Consider the following 15,001-nt stretch of genomic DNA (forward strand, 5'->3'; position numbering starts at 1 on the left):
TTCTAAAATAGCATGGTCGCTACCTCCTAGGGTCCCAGCCACTTTTACCTCCTCAACCATTTCCTCCCTGTTTATAAGGATTAGATCCAAGGTAGCAGTTCCCCTTGTTTTCTCCCTTACCTTTTGGAAGATAAAGTTGTCAGCAAGAGAGGATAAGAATTTCCTTGACCTGTTAGTTTTGCCTGAGAGAGATTCCCAACAAATGTCTGGATAGTTGAAATCTCCCATGACAACTATGTCATATTTTTTGGAGAACTTGGCCATTTGATGCATAAAGAGTTCATCCATATCTTCAGCTTGCACAGGCGGCTAGTAGTAAATGCCTGCAATGGTGTCCTTTCCATTGTTCTGTCCTTGTATTTTTACCCAAACAGTTTCCACAGAACTCCCAGTCTCTGAAGCTTCAATCTCTGTGCAGATATACGCGTTTCTAACATACAATGCGACACCCCCTTCTCGTTTATCAAGTCTGTTTCTTGCAAATAAGTTGTATCCTTCTAGTCTTGTATTCCAATCATGTGTATTGTCCCACCAAGTTTCAGTGATTCCAATGACATCATATTTCTTTTCCTGTGTTAGTAGTTCCAATTATCCTTGTTTGTTGCCCATGCTTTGTGCATTAGTATAGAAACATTTTAGTTTGTGATTGGTTTCTCTTTCTCCAATATTTTTATTAGATTCTTTCGTCTTTGTTCTTCCTTTCCACTTCTAATAGCAGAGTTCTCAATACCATTTGTCAGGTGAATGGCTTTTTCTGGTCTTTTGCTTCCCTTCCCATGTTGTTCTAGTTTAAAGCTCTCCTTACAAGTGTAGCAAGGCGACTTCCAAATACATGCTTTCCAGTCTTCGTAAGGTGCACCCCATCTCTAGAAAGTAGTCCATCGTATAAGTAGTTCACTTCGTGATCCAGAAGTCCCGCTGTGTTTAATTAAACTGATAAGACTTGATTAGTAAAGGCGCACACCTGTCTATATAAGACCTCACAGCGCATGTCAGACCAAATGAGGATCATGAGGTCAAAGGAACTGGCCAAGGAGCTCAGAGACAGAATTGTAGCAAGGCACAGATCTGTCTAAGGTTACAAAAGAATTTCTGCAGTACTCAAGGTTCCTAAGAGCACAGTGGCCTCCATAATCCTTAAATGGAAGAAGTTTGGGACCACTAGAAGTCTTCGTAGACCTGGCCGTCCAGCCAAACTGAGCAATTGGATAAGAGCCTTGGTGAGAGAGGTAAAGAACCACCCCAAGATCACAGTGGCTGAGCTCCACAGATGCAGTAGGGAATGGGAGAAAGTTCCACAAAGTCAACTATCACTGCAGCCCTCCATCATTCGGGCCTTTATGGCAGAGTGGTCCAACGGAAACCTCTCTTCAGTGCCAGACATATGAAAGCCCACATAGCGTTTGCTAAAAAACACATGAAGGACTCCCAGACTATGAGAAATAAGATTCTCTGGTCTGATGAGACAAAGATAGAACTAATTCTAAGCGGCATGTGTGGAGAAAACCAGGCACTGCTCATCACCTGCCCAATACAATCCCAACAGTGAAACATGGTGGTGGCAGCATCATGCTATGGGGGTGTTTTTCAGCTGCAAGGAATGGAAGACAGGTTGCAATTGAAGGATACAAGAATGTGGCCAAGTGCAAAAATATCCTTTATGAAAACCTCTTCCAGAGTGCTCTGGACCTATGACTTGGCCGAAGGTTCACCTTCCAAGACAATGACCCCAAGCACACAGCTAAAATAACAAGAGGAGTGGCTTCAGAACAACTCTGTGACCATTCTTGACTGGCCCAGCCAGAGCCCTGACCTAAACCCAATTGAGCATCTCTGGAGAGACCTGAAAATGGCTGTCCACCAACGTTCACCATCCAACCTGACGGAACTGGAGAGGATCTGCAAGGAAGAATGGCAGAGGATCCCCAAATCCAAGTGTGGAAAACTTGTTGCATCATTCCCAAGATGACTCATGGCTGTACTAGCTCAAAAGGGTGCTTCTACTCAATACTGAGCAAAGGGTCTGAATACTTATGACCATGTGATATTTCAGTTTTTCTTTTTTAATAAATTTGCAAAAAATTTCTACATTTGTTTTTTTTTTTTTTTTCAGTCAAGATGGGGTGCAGAGTGTACATTAATGAAAAAAAAAAAATGAACTTTTTTGAATTTACGAAATTGCTGCAATGAAACAAAGTGAAAAATTTAAAGGGGTCTGAATATTTTTCCATACCCACTGTATGAAACATTGGGTCATGATTAGAGATAAGCGAATTTGCTCGGGTTCCCTCTTATTCGGGAAGCTATAGCGCTTGCTAAATAAGCCAACAATGGCAACTATGAGAAGTAGGATATGTTAGGCTACGAGAAAACAATGATTGATGAGCCGGAAGCAAGAAATAGGGGTCAACTGTAAGGATCTGAGCTACTTTGAAGGAGGAGATGACAGCATTGAATTTATAAGATAGTAGGTTTGTGGGGCGTTTACAGTACATTGACACATAATACTTACATTGCTGCAGAGCAAGTGCTTCCTGTCATGGCAATGATGTTCCTAATAGCAGTGCTTCCTTTCAGCAGGATCACGCACGTAGCCACACTACAAGAATTGCTTACGGATGGTTTAAGAAACCACACAAAGTGTGCGAGGTGCTGAACTGGCCTCCAAACGTCAATCTTGAACAGCCAATAACTCGCTGAATCCTCTTCTGATCTCCGCCGTTCTTTGTTTACAAGACTGTAGCGAAGACGTCTAGTCGTCAACATGTGACAGCTGCCCACAATCACTGAACTTACTGCTGCCGAGGGATTGGCTGCAGAGGTCATGTGCTGCAGACGCATCACCACCAATGCAGGCCTGTGTATAAACAATGACGGGAAGCCATGAGTGTCTAAGGGAATCCAACCAGTAAAAAAACAAAAAAACCCCTCTGCATTACTCAACGTCCCTGGGCCATACACAGAGTCCCCACACCATGGCTCCTGAATTCTATTATCTGCCTTGTAGAAACTTGTCACTAAGGTAAATGTTGTAAAAAATAAAATGTTATTGTTTGCAGGCAATCCAAAAATAAAGACATTTCATCAGTCAGACTGCAGTGTGCACAAGAGTACAGGTAAGGTCTCTTTCACACATCCGCTTTTTTCCACCGCCAGAAAGGATTTCAGGGTTAAATTCCCGGATGACTTCCTTTCTCCGGGCATGCGCACTGTAAAATGCGGATCCTACAGCAAAAAAAAACAAAAAACAAACGTTGCAGGGTCCGTCCAGGCATGCCGGCGGACGCTAACATTTTGGCGGATGCGCAAAAAACCAGTTCCAACGGATGGCCATCCGTCAAGATCTGCCGGTAATGCAACTCAATGGAGAAAAAAAGGATCCGCCAAAGAAAATGGCGGATCCGTTTTTTTCAAAAACTGGCGGATTTTGACTGATGGTCAAAAACTGAAGTGTGAAAGAGGCCTAATAAACAAATACTCTGGGTCAGCAGCATGTGCTCCGGCAGTGAGCGCCACAATGCAGCACGTGCTGCTGATCCAGAGTGTTCGTTATTACCTGTAATTATAAGCTTTACATGGGATAGGATCCTACTTGGGCACCAGCCACAGAAGCGCGGTAATCACCACTTTGATTATATCATTATCTGAAGCGCTGTCAACATACAGTCAGCACTGCAGCCAATAACTCTGCACTCAACTCGGGCAGAGCCACGGAGCTCAGTTATTGGCTGCAACAATGTCGACCCAACTTCAGCGCTGCAGACAATAGACACTGGTAGGGGCGGCAGAGACTCAGCTGGACCCGGGGAGGTTCTGCAAAAAAAAAAAAAAAAAAAAAAAAAGTGTATTTCTTTTCTAAACAAACTACAGCTGGGGAGAGGGTTTTATGAAACTAGATAACCCTTTTAGTATAGATTTCCTTATGTTTCAAAAGTCTAAATTCCCATTTAAGCAATTAGAGGAAACTGGGTGTGGGAACGGATGGGTGCTGACATACATCCTTGAATCAAATTGCATAATAAGGAACAAATGGAAGTTGTGGGCAGGTATATTGGGAATGTATGGAAATAATAATTAGGAGATAGATGTACCGTAAAGAAAAATCGGAAAAATTAAGAAACGAGTGACATTAATGACAATCTTCTTCTAGACATTTGATACACAGAAGATAACCAGGAAGACTTATTTCTCATCATCTGGTCCTGGATGATAGAAAACAGGTCATGTAGGTATAAGGCCGTACACAATACAGATATATTGCATGTCCTCCCACCCTCCCCCATGCACACACGTGACATTGGGGGGGAATCGGGTGCCCACGTACACACTAGATGATCATGAGGTTCTGTCAATATACATTTGATGTGTATGGCCAGCTTACCTATAAAGCCAGTGAGGGGTTGTTCCTGAGATAAGCCAGTCCCTTCATATTTGAATAAGTAGACATATTGCCTCTCATTATTCTTGGTTGGTGAAAGTCATTTCTCCACTACATGAGCCCCGGTAACACATCAACTCCTCTAGCCCCCGATCCCATGCACTGCTCATCACACGACCTTGCTTCATTACAAAGCCCTTACAGCAGGAAAACAAAGCATTGGCATTTCCCAGACTACCCAGTAATTACACTGCGACATATCTCTAAGATAAAGCAATTTATTTTGTACATCCTTGAAGTTTCACATCTGGAATCTTGTCCTTTTATTGTCAGGCCATGAAAATGCATTCAGGTTTCCCAATTTTCAAGCAGGACAGTGGAATGGTATCAAGGCATAAAAAAAAAAACAAGCCTGGAGAGTGCTCAGGCTTCTAGTTTCACGGAGTCCAGCATGGCACGGGCATCCTTGTATTCCTCTGTCTCTTCTAAGTCTTTTTCATTCTCCTAAACAAAAGAAAGATGGTTACATCAAAGCACCGAAAATGGGTCACACACCACCGCCCTGATATTCTGACCCTAGGACTGGGGGACAGGTGACAAAACGCAGTTACAATGAAGTGGACATCTACAGGTGGCTTCCCTGGTAGAAATATCCCAAAACAAATAACGGTATTAATAAGAACTACAACCCAGAGCTCAAAAGACAAGACCTCACACAGCTCCATCAGTGGAAAAATAAAGTTACTGGAGTCAGAAGACATTGAAAATTCTGTATGCTTTAATGACTAAAATACATTATATATCACACACAAATTCAGGTGAAATAACCATTGAACAATAAATTAATTTTCTAAGAAATGGTGCCATCGTCATGAAATTCTCACCAGATGTCGGTAACAACCCATCCAATCCACCCAGGCAAATACATCAAACCATAGATGTTCCTAAATTAAGTTATGTATAATATAAAGTGACACATGGAAAAAGTACTGAACACCATTACTAAAATGTAATACTTTGTACAAAAGCCTTGGTTGGTGATGACAACTTTAAGACACCTCCTGTATGGAGAAACTAGTCGCATGCATTGCTCAGGTGTGATTTTGGTCCATTCTTCCACACAAACACTCTTCACATCCTGAAGTTGAGTGGGCTCCTTCTATGAACTCTGAGCTTTAGTTCCTTCCATAAATGTTCTATTGGATTCAGGTCCGGTGACTGGCTGGGCCATTCTAGTAGCTTTATTGTCTTGCAAACCAATTGAGAGTTTTCCTGGCTGTGTGTTTGGGATCATTGTCCAGTTGAATTGGCCACCCTCATTTCATCTTCATCATCCTGGTAGATCACAGCAGATTTATTGAGAATGTCTCTCTATATTTTTTCCCATTCATCCTTCTTTCTATTACATGAATTTTGCAGTGCTGTATGGGGAAAGACACCCCCACACCATGATGTTCTCATCTCCAAACTTCACTACTGGTATGGTGTTTTTGGGGTGATATGCAGTGCCTTTTGTCCTTCAGACATGAGGTATGTATTATGGCATCCAGAGAGTTCAATTTTGGGCTCATCTGACCAGACTAAATTCTCCCAGTAATTCACAGGCTTATCTAAATGTTGTTGAGCAAACTATAAATGCGCTTGAAAAAGCTTTTTGCTCAGCAATGTAGTCTTGTCTAGTGAGAATGCATACAGGCCGTGAAGGCAAAATGCATTACTTAGTTTTCTTTAAAACAATTGTACCTGCTGATTCAATGTCTTTCTGTAGCTCTCCACAGGTGGTCCTTGGCTCTTAAGGCCCAGTCACACAAAGATGCACCAGCGATCCCGACAATGATACGACCTTGTCAGGATCACTGGTGCATCGCTACATGATCGCTGGTGAGCTGCCAAACAGGCAGCTTCACCAGCGATCAGCACCAGCAAGGACGCTGGTCTCTAAGGTAAATATCGGGTTACTAAGCGGCGCATGTCACTTAGTTACCCGATGTGTAGCTTAGAAACCAGCGTTCTGGCAGCTCCCGGCGCGAGCATGCACGTTTCTAAGGTACATATTGGGTAACTAAGTGACGCGCGCCGCTTAGTAACCCGATATTCACCTTAGAGACCAGCTCCCAGCGTCTGCTTAGAGCGCTGGGAGCCTTGCTGATCGTTGGCTCCCGCTGCCACAAGCAGCGATGCGCACTGGCCAGCGGGAGAGCAACGATGGAAGAATGGCCCAAGACGATGCTGCACGATAAGCGAAACGCGGCGGGGGGGGGGTCACTGATCCCTGTCACACACAGCGATCCCGCTGGCGAGATCGCCGTGGCGTCACAAAATCAGCGATCTCGCTCGCGAGATCGCTGTGTGTGACGGGGCCTTTAGGCAACTCTTCTAATTCTTTTCACTCTTCTGTTTGAAATCTTGCGGGGAGTACCTGCTTGTGGCCAGTTTAAGGTGAAATTATGTTCTTTCCATTTCCAGATTATAGCTCTAATAGTGCTCGCTGGAACCTTCTGAAGTTTAGAAATTCTCTTGTAATCAATGCCATTAGTATGTTTTGAAATAATAAGGTTGCAAATGTCTTGAGACAACTCACTGGTTTTACCAATCATGAGGTGTTTCTTGTGTGGCACTTTGGTAAGGAGACACAATTATAGGAAATTAGTAGAAACAGACAATATTTTTCACTAAGTGGCAGGATTGCTTTCAAATTACTAATAGATTACAGCTGGAGTCATGCCTTTCCATGGCTTTTTGTAACTCTTTCTTCAGGTACTCAATACTTGTCCCCCCGTTTAATTTCTCATTATAAAAACACAATTTATGGACATCTATGGATTGATTTGTTTGCCTGTGTGGATGAGATGGGTTGTTAACAGACATCTGGTGAAAATGTCATGTCAATAGCACCTTTAGAAATATCTTCACTTATAAAATTGGCGATTTGGTCAATACTTATTTCACCATCACATCAGATATAGAGAAGTAGGGAATCATGTTGCCATGTAATTTTTATTGCACAGTGAACACAAAAAAACAAAACTCAAAAAACTATGGCGAACTTGTGACACCCTTCATATGGCTATGTTGACAGAAGAGATAGAAAATTATATATATATATATATATATATATATATATATATATATATATATATATATATATATATATATATATATATATATATATATATATATATATATATATTTTTTTTTTTTTTTTTTTTCTGACTCTTGGAAGAAGAGGACAAAAAAATGAAAGCTCAAAAACGAAAAAATTACCTGGCTGGGAGGGGTTAAAATGAATCACAATAACGAGAAAGTAAGCCTTGTTCACACCTGCAAATGAAGGCTACTGTATTATTGTATTGTCTGAATGAAGCCTATGTTAAGCTTAATTTAAAAAAAAAAAAAAATGGGTACACTCCTAATAAGACCTAGAGCCAAGAAAATAATGGGTTCGCCTGATAATGTGGGAACAGGTTTCTATGGAACAGCACGCTATGATTTATATGTATAAAGGTAAAACTAGAAGAGATAAAATGAGCTCATTTGCTTTTCCATCCTTGAAAAATGCAAGGCATATAGACCAATACACAAAAATACTTACTAAGACCTGTATCAGGTCCAGGTGTGCAGCTTCTAGTCTGCGGTGACAATCTGGGATCATCATGCGAGATTCCTGGAGAATTTCAGTCTAAAACGCAAAAATATAGAGAACTGACATTCCAACATAAAATGGCAGTCACATTTTTTTTAAATCAAATGAATAAACTATTATGACTGTAAGGTTGACTATCTAGATGGAAAATTACTAATTTCTATACATCCTTGTGCCCGGCCAGTTATTTTATGCCTGTGTCCAACGACCGTGATGTCAAAGTTGTGAGTACAACTGGCATCCACAGCAGGATCAGAAGACTCTGTATGTAAACGGCTCATAACATGTGGCAAATGATGCGATGGATATCTTGAAATCGGTGTTTAGTACTAGAATCGGTTACGTGAGGAAACGTACCACTTTTGTGATGTGGGATAATGGCATCGTACAGGCTTGCCACTTTTTGAATATGTCTAGAAAAGTGGATGGAGGGGGAAGATATTGCTCTAAGGCTAGTTTCACATTTGCGTGTCAGGGCGCAGCGACGGCCTGCGCACGGCCGCCGCTAAGCCCCGCCCCCTGCCGCGCCTCCTCCGGTAGCTCCGCCTACCGGCGCATGACGTTGCATGCGTCCTGCGTCCCCTATCTTTATCACTGGGGACGCAGGCCGTGCGCAGTATGCGTTTGGCGGCGCATGTGTCCTTTTGACGGTGCGCCGAGCGCAACCAAATTGCAACAGGTTGCGTTTGGCGCTGGTCGGCGCACCGTCAAAAGGACGCATGCGCTGCCAAATGCATACTGTGCACGGCCTGCGTCCCCAGTGATAAAGATAGGATTAAATGCTTTTCCCCCTCCCTGCTACTATTTTGATCACTGAGATGGTGAGAAGGAGCAGCGCAGTCAGAACCAGGAGCTGTGACAGATTTCTAACATTTTGCGGATCACTGAACAGAATAAGGCTTCTTTTACACTTGCCGTGTTTTTGCAGGCCGTTTTTGCGGCCCCAAAAATTCATCGAAGCGCCGTATATACAGCCATGGAAAAATATCGAACTTGCTCGATATTCTTTACGGCTCACGTGATTTCAACGGTGCCGCAAAAACAACAGTAGCTTGTTTTTGCTGCACACCGTATTTGCGGAACACCGTATTTTTTCCCACCAATTTGTCAAAACAGGGAAAAACGGCGACCCAAGAAGGATTTTTGAGGCCCGTTTTTGCGGGCTGCAAATAACACGGGAAGTGTAAAAGAACCCTAAACGACTTGACTCTGCAGTAGCAAAATGGTAAACATTATTTAATGAAGTCTATATAGAATGTTGCTTAACTTAGTATTTAGAAAGCAAATGAACCTTAAAAGAAAAATAATCTTTGTGATGGTATATTACCTTTAAGGTAAGAAAATGGCTGAAAAGGGGAGCAAAGATTTCATTTTCAAAATACTTCAATTTATGATTTGTGTGAAACAAGTTTGGGATTTAGAGGTTCACACTGTAGCCGTGTACACACCTACTTGTCTATTTCTGGATCAACATAATGCAGAACCTAGCCTTCTTTGTAGCTTTACCAATGGTAAAGGAGGGAACAAAAGAATAGCCAAAAATTGAAAAGTAAATGTCAATAGGATAATTAGAGCAATCTTGACAAATAACTGCATTAATAAAAAATAAATATTAAAACCATCATCATTGAACATTTTGCAATTGTGATTTCAGGGTCACACTGAGTCAAAGTCTGCCTAAAGTTCCCATGTAGGATAAGGGCAGAGGTACATCACCGAGCTGTAAAATCATCTGGAGCCATATGTAGCTTTGTGGCTTAGATTTCTTTCTGTAAATTCAGGCAGAAAAAATATTTTTCTTTTGACTCCACTTTATGGAGAAAAAAAACACAAGAATAAAAATTGTATTCACACTTTGAAGAGGCTTTTTCGCCATGGGCGCTGACCGTGGATGGAGGGGTGGTATATATGTGCTCGCCCTGGTAGGGACTGAAATCACAGCCGGCTCTCGGAAAGTTTATTTTAAATAACCTCCTTCTGCTGTTTTTCGCCCCTTCATCCTCAATGGGAACAGCTGGTTGCATAAAAATCGCCTGCATCGTTTGGTTAATGAAGAAATACTGCGCTGAGATAATATCACATAGAGATAATTACGGCATGAGAAAAAACTGTCATTGAGTATATTGATCGTGTGGAGAGGCCCCGGCAGGAGGCGTAAAGTGAAAGAGAAGGGGAAAGAAAATGAAAAGCCGAAAACAGCAGGTTTTTATTTTGATGCTTATCATGCATAAAAAGTTATTACTTATCACTGCATTTCATTTTAGCAGAGATGATATTCTTGGGAGGAAAATTACCAAACTGGAACCCCACTGAACGGGAACATTTTTCCTGCCTACATACTCTTAAGTGTTGTTTTGTAAAATCCTTAGGTTAAGGATAAGAAATACGAGTCGTTTATAGTCTGCGGTCAGGAGGCTGATAGACTGGCGGCAGTTTTAAAAGTAAAATATGCAATAGTTCCAAAGAGGAGCGATGTCGTTACTGTATAGCGGTATTCTATCAGTGCAGGATGTGCACCGAGAACCAGCCATTTATTCCAAAGCATTAAAGGCGATTTGTGGATTCACCTTTGTGTAAGCCATCCGTGTTACCTGTGTAAAGTAATAAACTCAGCCTTTAATCACCCTCCCCGGGTCCAGCGCAGCATCACTACCACTGCTCCAGGGTTTGTTTACCGCCTGCAGTGGTGCTGACCACCGATCACTGAGCGCAGCGGTTCTGCCACGTAGACCGCACGAGCCGCCAAGCCCAGGTACTGACGCCGCTGCAGTGGTAAACAACCACTGGACCAGCAGAGGAGACTGCGCAGGACCTGGGGAAGGCAAATACCAGCAGATTTTATTATTTTAAACACAGACCAGACATGCTAATGGTGTGAAGGAAATAAAAAAAAAATAAAGTCTGTTTCAAAAAGTTAAATTACAGAAATTTCAGCATCAGTCACAACAGCCCAGCAGCTCATTTTCATCTTAAGAGGAACTAGCAAAATTTTCATTTTTTTCCCTCCTGCAGTATTCATGGCTAAGCGTAACATACTAATAAAGCCAAAAATGTAGATTCATGGCTAAACGTAACATACTAATAAAGCCACAAATGTAGAGACCATCTTGTCCTGCAACAGATACCCCTATACGCATTAAAGTCAGCAGATCCTGACGACATTTGCACCATCAGTCTATCCGCTGAGCTCTATGGTCTCCAAACAATGTTTCGGGTAGAACAGCTCAGCTACTAATGAAGTGAATAGGAACTGAGCTGCAGTTGCGAACATTGGCCACTACACAGCGAATGGAGATGTATAGGGTAGCCTCATAGAGAGTTATGCCCAGGCATTAGATTCTCATCGGCGTGTTACTCCATCCTAACACACAGATATGAGTTGGCACATCTGCACCTACTGAACGTCCTTCCGACCCTCTACTCAAATAACTAAGTGCACATCACTCGCCCGAAGTCTTCAGGACCCCTCCATAGACCGTCAGCCAGTCCTTTCATACCAGTGCCTTCTATTCATTTCTAAATATAGGGTTTGCTTGGTGAAGATGCAATATGCTTGGTGACTGTACATGGTAAAATGAAAAGGGATAAAGAAAAAAAAAAAAAAAAAAAAAAAATATCGTTACTTGCCTGTTTTTTAATGACGTACTCGTCCCCTCCTTCGCTTTTCATGCGCTCTATCTTCTCCTCTTGTTGTTTGGCTTCTTTTTCATACATTAATTTTTCCTTCGATAATCTGGAACAGAAGACATCAATATCATCATTCCTAACAGTACCTGGATACTGTGGGTCCAGACTAGGCAGTACGTTAGGTCGTCCCAACAGTATGCCCCTTTAAGTACATATCAAGAGGCTTGGGTGCACATCTGTGACTGAACCCTGACACTGAAGTGTGCGCTGAATTGTAAAAGGAGTTGTCCCACCATTAACCTCGTCCTATAATAGCTTGTTTTCAGCTTTTTCTATATGCACCCTCTCCTCATGAGTGACAGCTCTGGCTTCATTCATTTCCCAGCTTTGTAAAAACCCAGCCTCTAAGGGTTCTTCTAAGCAGCAGCCTAGCACTCTTACAATGAAAATGGTGGAGGCCCACAAAGCAGGAGAAGGCTACGAGCAGATAGCAAATTTTCAATGTACACTTTTGTCAGTTCAAAAAGAATTAAGAAATGGCAGTTAACAGAAACACTGGATTTCAAAATAAGGTCTGGAAGACCAAGCAAAATTTCAGTGAGAGCTGCTTATAGGATTGCAAGAGAGGCAAATCAGAACCCCCGCTTGACTGCAAAAGACTTTCAGAAAGATTTAGAAGACTCTGGAGTTGTGATACATTGTTCTACTGTTCAGAGACATCTGCACAAATATGGCTTTCATGGAAGAGTCATCATAAGAAAATATCTTCTGAGTCCGCATTATAAAATTCAGCGTCAGAAGTATGCAAAATTACATCTAAACAAGCCCCGTGGACCGAAGAGGTTAAAGTAGAACTTTTTGGCCACAATGATCAAAAGGTGTATGTGGAGAGAAAAAAAAAAAAATTACAGAATTTCAGAAAAAGAACATCTCGCCAACCATTAAGCGTGGGGATGGATCAATCATGCTTTGAGGTTGTATTGCAGCTAATGGCAAGGACATTTCATGGGTAGAGGGAAAAATGGATTCAATTTCAACAAATGAAGCAAACATAGCACCATCTGCAAAAAAGCTCAAGCTTTTTCAAAGAGGATGGCTTCTACAAATGGATAATGATCTTAAAACACACATCAAAATCCACAATAGACCTTCAAAGGCGAAAGCTGAAAAAGTTTTACAATGGCCCTCACCGTCGCAGGATCTCATCAACATTGAAAATCTGTGGCTATACTTCAAATAGCAGTGCATATGCAAGACGGCCCAGGAATCTCATGAACTGGAAGAATGTTCCAAGAAACAAAGGAAGAAAATCCCTCAAAACAAGAATTGACAGACTCTTGGCTGGCTACAAAAAGCGTTTACAACCTGAACTACTTGCAAAAGGGGTAGAGATGAGCAAATTTGATTTGGTCAGGGCTTAGCTATAGTGCTTACCGAATAAGCTGCAGAGGGAACCCGGCTTCCTGGATCACTCCAGCTGATCAGCAGTTTGGCTCCACAGCTGCATGTGTCGCAGCTGTGTGACAGTCACAAAACATTCATGAAGAGCCCAACAAACAAGCTCTCCATGCATGTGTTGTGACTGTGACACAGCCACGACACATGCAGCTGCGGAGCCGAACTGCTGATCAGCTGGAGCGATCCAGAAAGCCGGGTTCCCTCTGCAGCTTATTTGTGCTATAGCTTGACGAGTAAGCCCTGACCTGATCAAATTTGTTCATCTCTAAAAAGGGTGTGCTACTAGGTACTAACCATGCAGAGTGCTTAAATTTTTGCATCAGTCCATTTTCCTTTTTGTAATTTTTTTAAAATGTAAAAGATGAAAAAAATATTAGATATTTTTCCTAAAATAGAAAGGAAATGTGTCAATTAACTTCTGGCCTTTTAGAGATCATTTCATCTTCAACTTGCTTGACTTTTCACAATAGCAGTAATTTTGACCAGGGGTGCCCAAACTTTTACACAACACTGAAACTGTCTAACATTATGGCAATCTTATAAGATCTAAGTCAAAAATAGAAAGGTTACGGACAGCACTCAGGGTGGATGGTGGTGGTCATTGGTGAGATGGATATCCTAACAATATAGAAAAGACGACTCGCTCCTTAGTTGCAGTGAGAATAGTATTTATTGCATCATCAGGTTACATTAAACGCAACCCCATTTTACAAGGTGGCCAACATTTCGGTCTGCCTGGAACTGTGTGATGGACTGCAAGAAGCAGTATGCAGTCAGCATCTCAACAAAACGTTGACTACACTGAATGGACCAAAATGTTGGCCATCTTGTAACATTTGGTTACCATGACATGCCAACACCTCAATAAACGCTATCGCCACAGTATAAACGCAAGTCCCATGGTCTTTCCTGTACTAAGAAGTCAATAAGAAATGACTACTAGAGATGAACAATTCAATTCGCGCTGCCCTGGTCCTGTGTCTACTCCAGTCATCACTGGCAGCCGGAGCTGGCCAGAGTTCACTTCTGCACCAGGCATTCTTGGCTCTGAGTCCTGTGTACTGCTGGTGCTTACTATTCCCCAAGACTCACATCATAAGGCCTAGAAAGCGTAAGAGACGCCTAGGATGCTGGGTCCAGAGGTGAAGACCGGCTGTCACGAAAGACCCAGACTGGACAAGGGCAACGCTTCACATATAATGTGTGAAGGACCAATTAAACTTGTCATATCTCAGCTTCTTGGATCTTTAGGTGGTACATATAGTGAGGGGAATACTGAAACTTCATTGTGAAGAGAAAAAAAAAATACAGTACAATTTGCAAAAAAGTAAGTAAGTACCTGTATGTCAAAATGTACAGATTCATCACTACTGTGAGAATAAGAAGAGATCATCCATTCAGAAACATGTTCATCCAGGTTCTTCCCCAACTAATGAAATCTAACAACAACTATCCAGCCCCTGAGCCCAAATGAAAGCTGCCAACCTGAGCAGTAACGCTCTTCTTCCTTCTCACAAGGTCAACACAAGATGTGCGCAAATGTCTGGAGCCGGTAAACGAGAGCCGACAAGCCTTCATTGTTCTTATTACAGCGTTTCAACGCCACAATGAAGCAAATACGACGTAGAATAAATACAAATACCGGGATTTACATTTAGAGGATCATGAGGAAATGGCTACTGGCAAGTAAAATGACCTGACACAACTGGAGGACCATTTGAGAAAGAATTATTTTACGCCCTGTTAAATCAGTCAAGGTTCTCTGATTGGCGTTAGATCAGTGGTAAAAGAGGTTTATGCTTCCCAAATCTGACAAAGACATTGGACACAAATGAAAGAAATGTGAAATGATGGACTGACATTTTCCTATCAGTAAACTCCATGTCAGAGAAAAA

At 42.0% G+C, this 15,001-nt stretch overlaps 1 protein-coding gene across 1 annotated transcript in view; it reads right to left on the bottom strand.

Annotated features, from left to right (window-relative positions):
- Positions 1-4,640: 4,640 nt before the first annotated feature.
- Positions 4,641-15,001, bottom strand: part of TBCA (tubulin folding cofactor A) — a 79,275-nt gene continuing 68,914 nt past the window's right edge. Inside the window, exons 2-4 of the mRNA XM_073584143.1 lie at positions 11,649-11,754; positions 7,971-8,057; positions 4,641-4,882 (exon numbers count right to left, since the gene is read on the bottom strand). Coding sequence (XP_073440244.1) covers positions 4,802-4,882; positions 7,971-8,057; positions 11,649-11,754 — 274 coding nt within the window. The 3' untranslated portion in view covers positions 4,641-4,801. The remainder of the gene's footprint in view (positions 4,883-7,970; positions 8,058-11,648; positions 11,755-15,001) is intronic.

This window comes from Dendrobates tinctorius, unplaced genomic scaffold (assembly GCF_039654945.1).
Source record: "Dendrobates tinctorius isolate UK_male_01 unplaced genomic scaffold, ASM3965494v1 ptg000083l, whole genome shotgun sequence".
Classification (NCBI taxonomy): domain Eukaryota; kingdom Metazoa; phylum Chordata; class Amphibia; order Anura; family Dendrobatidae; genus Dendrobates; species Dendrobates tinctorius.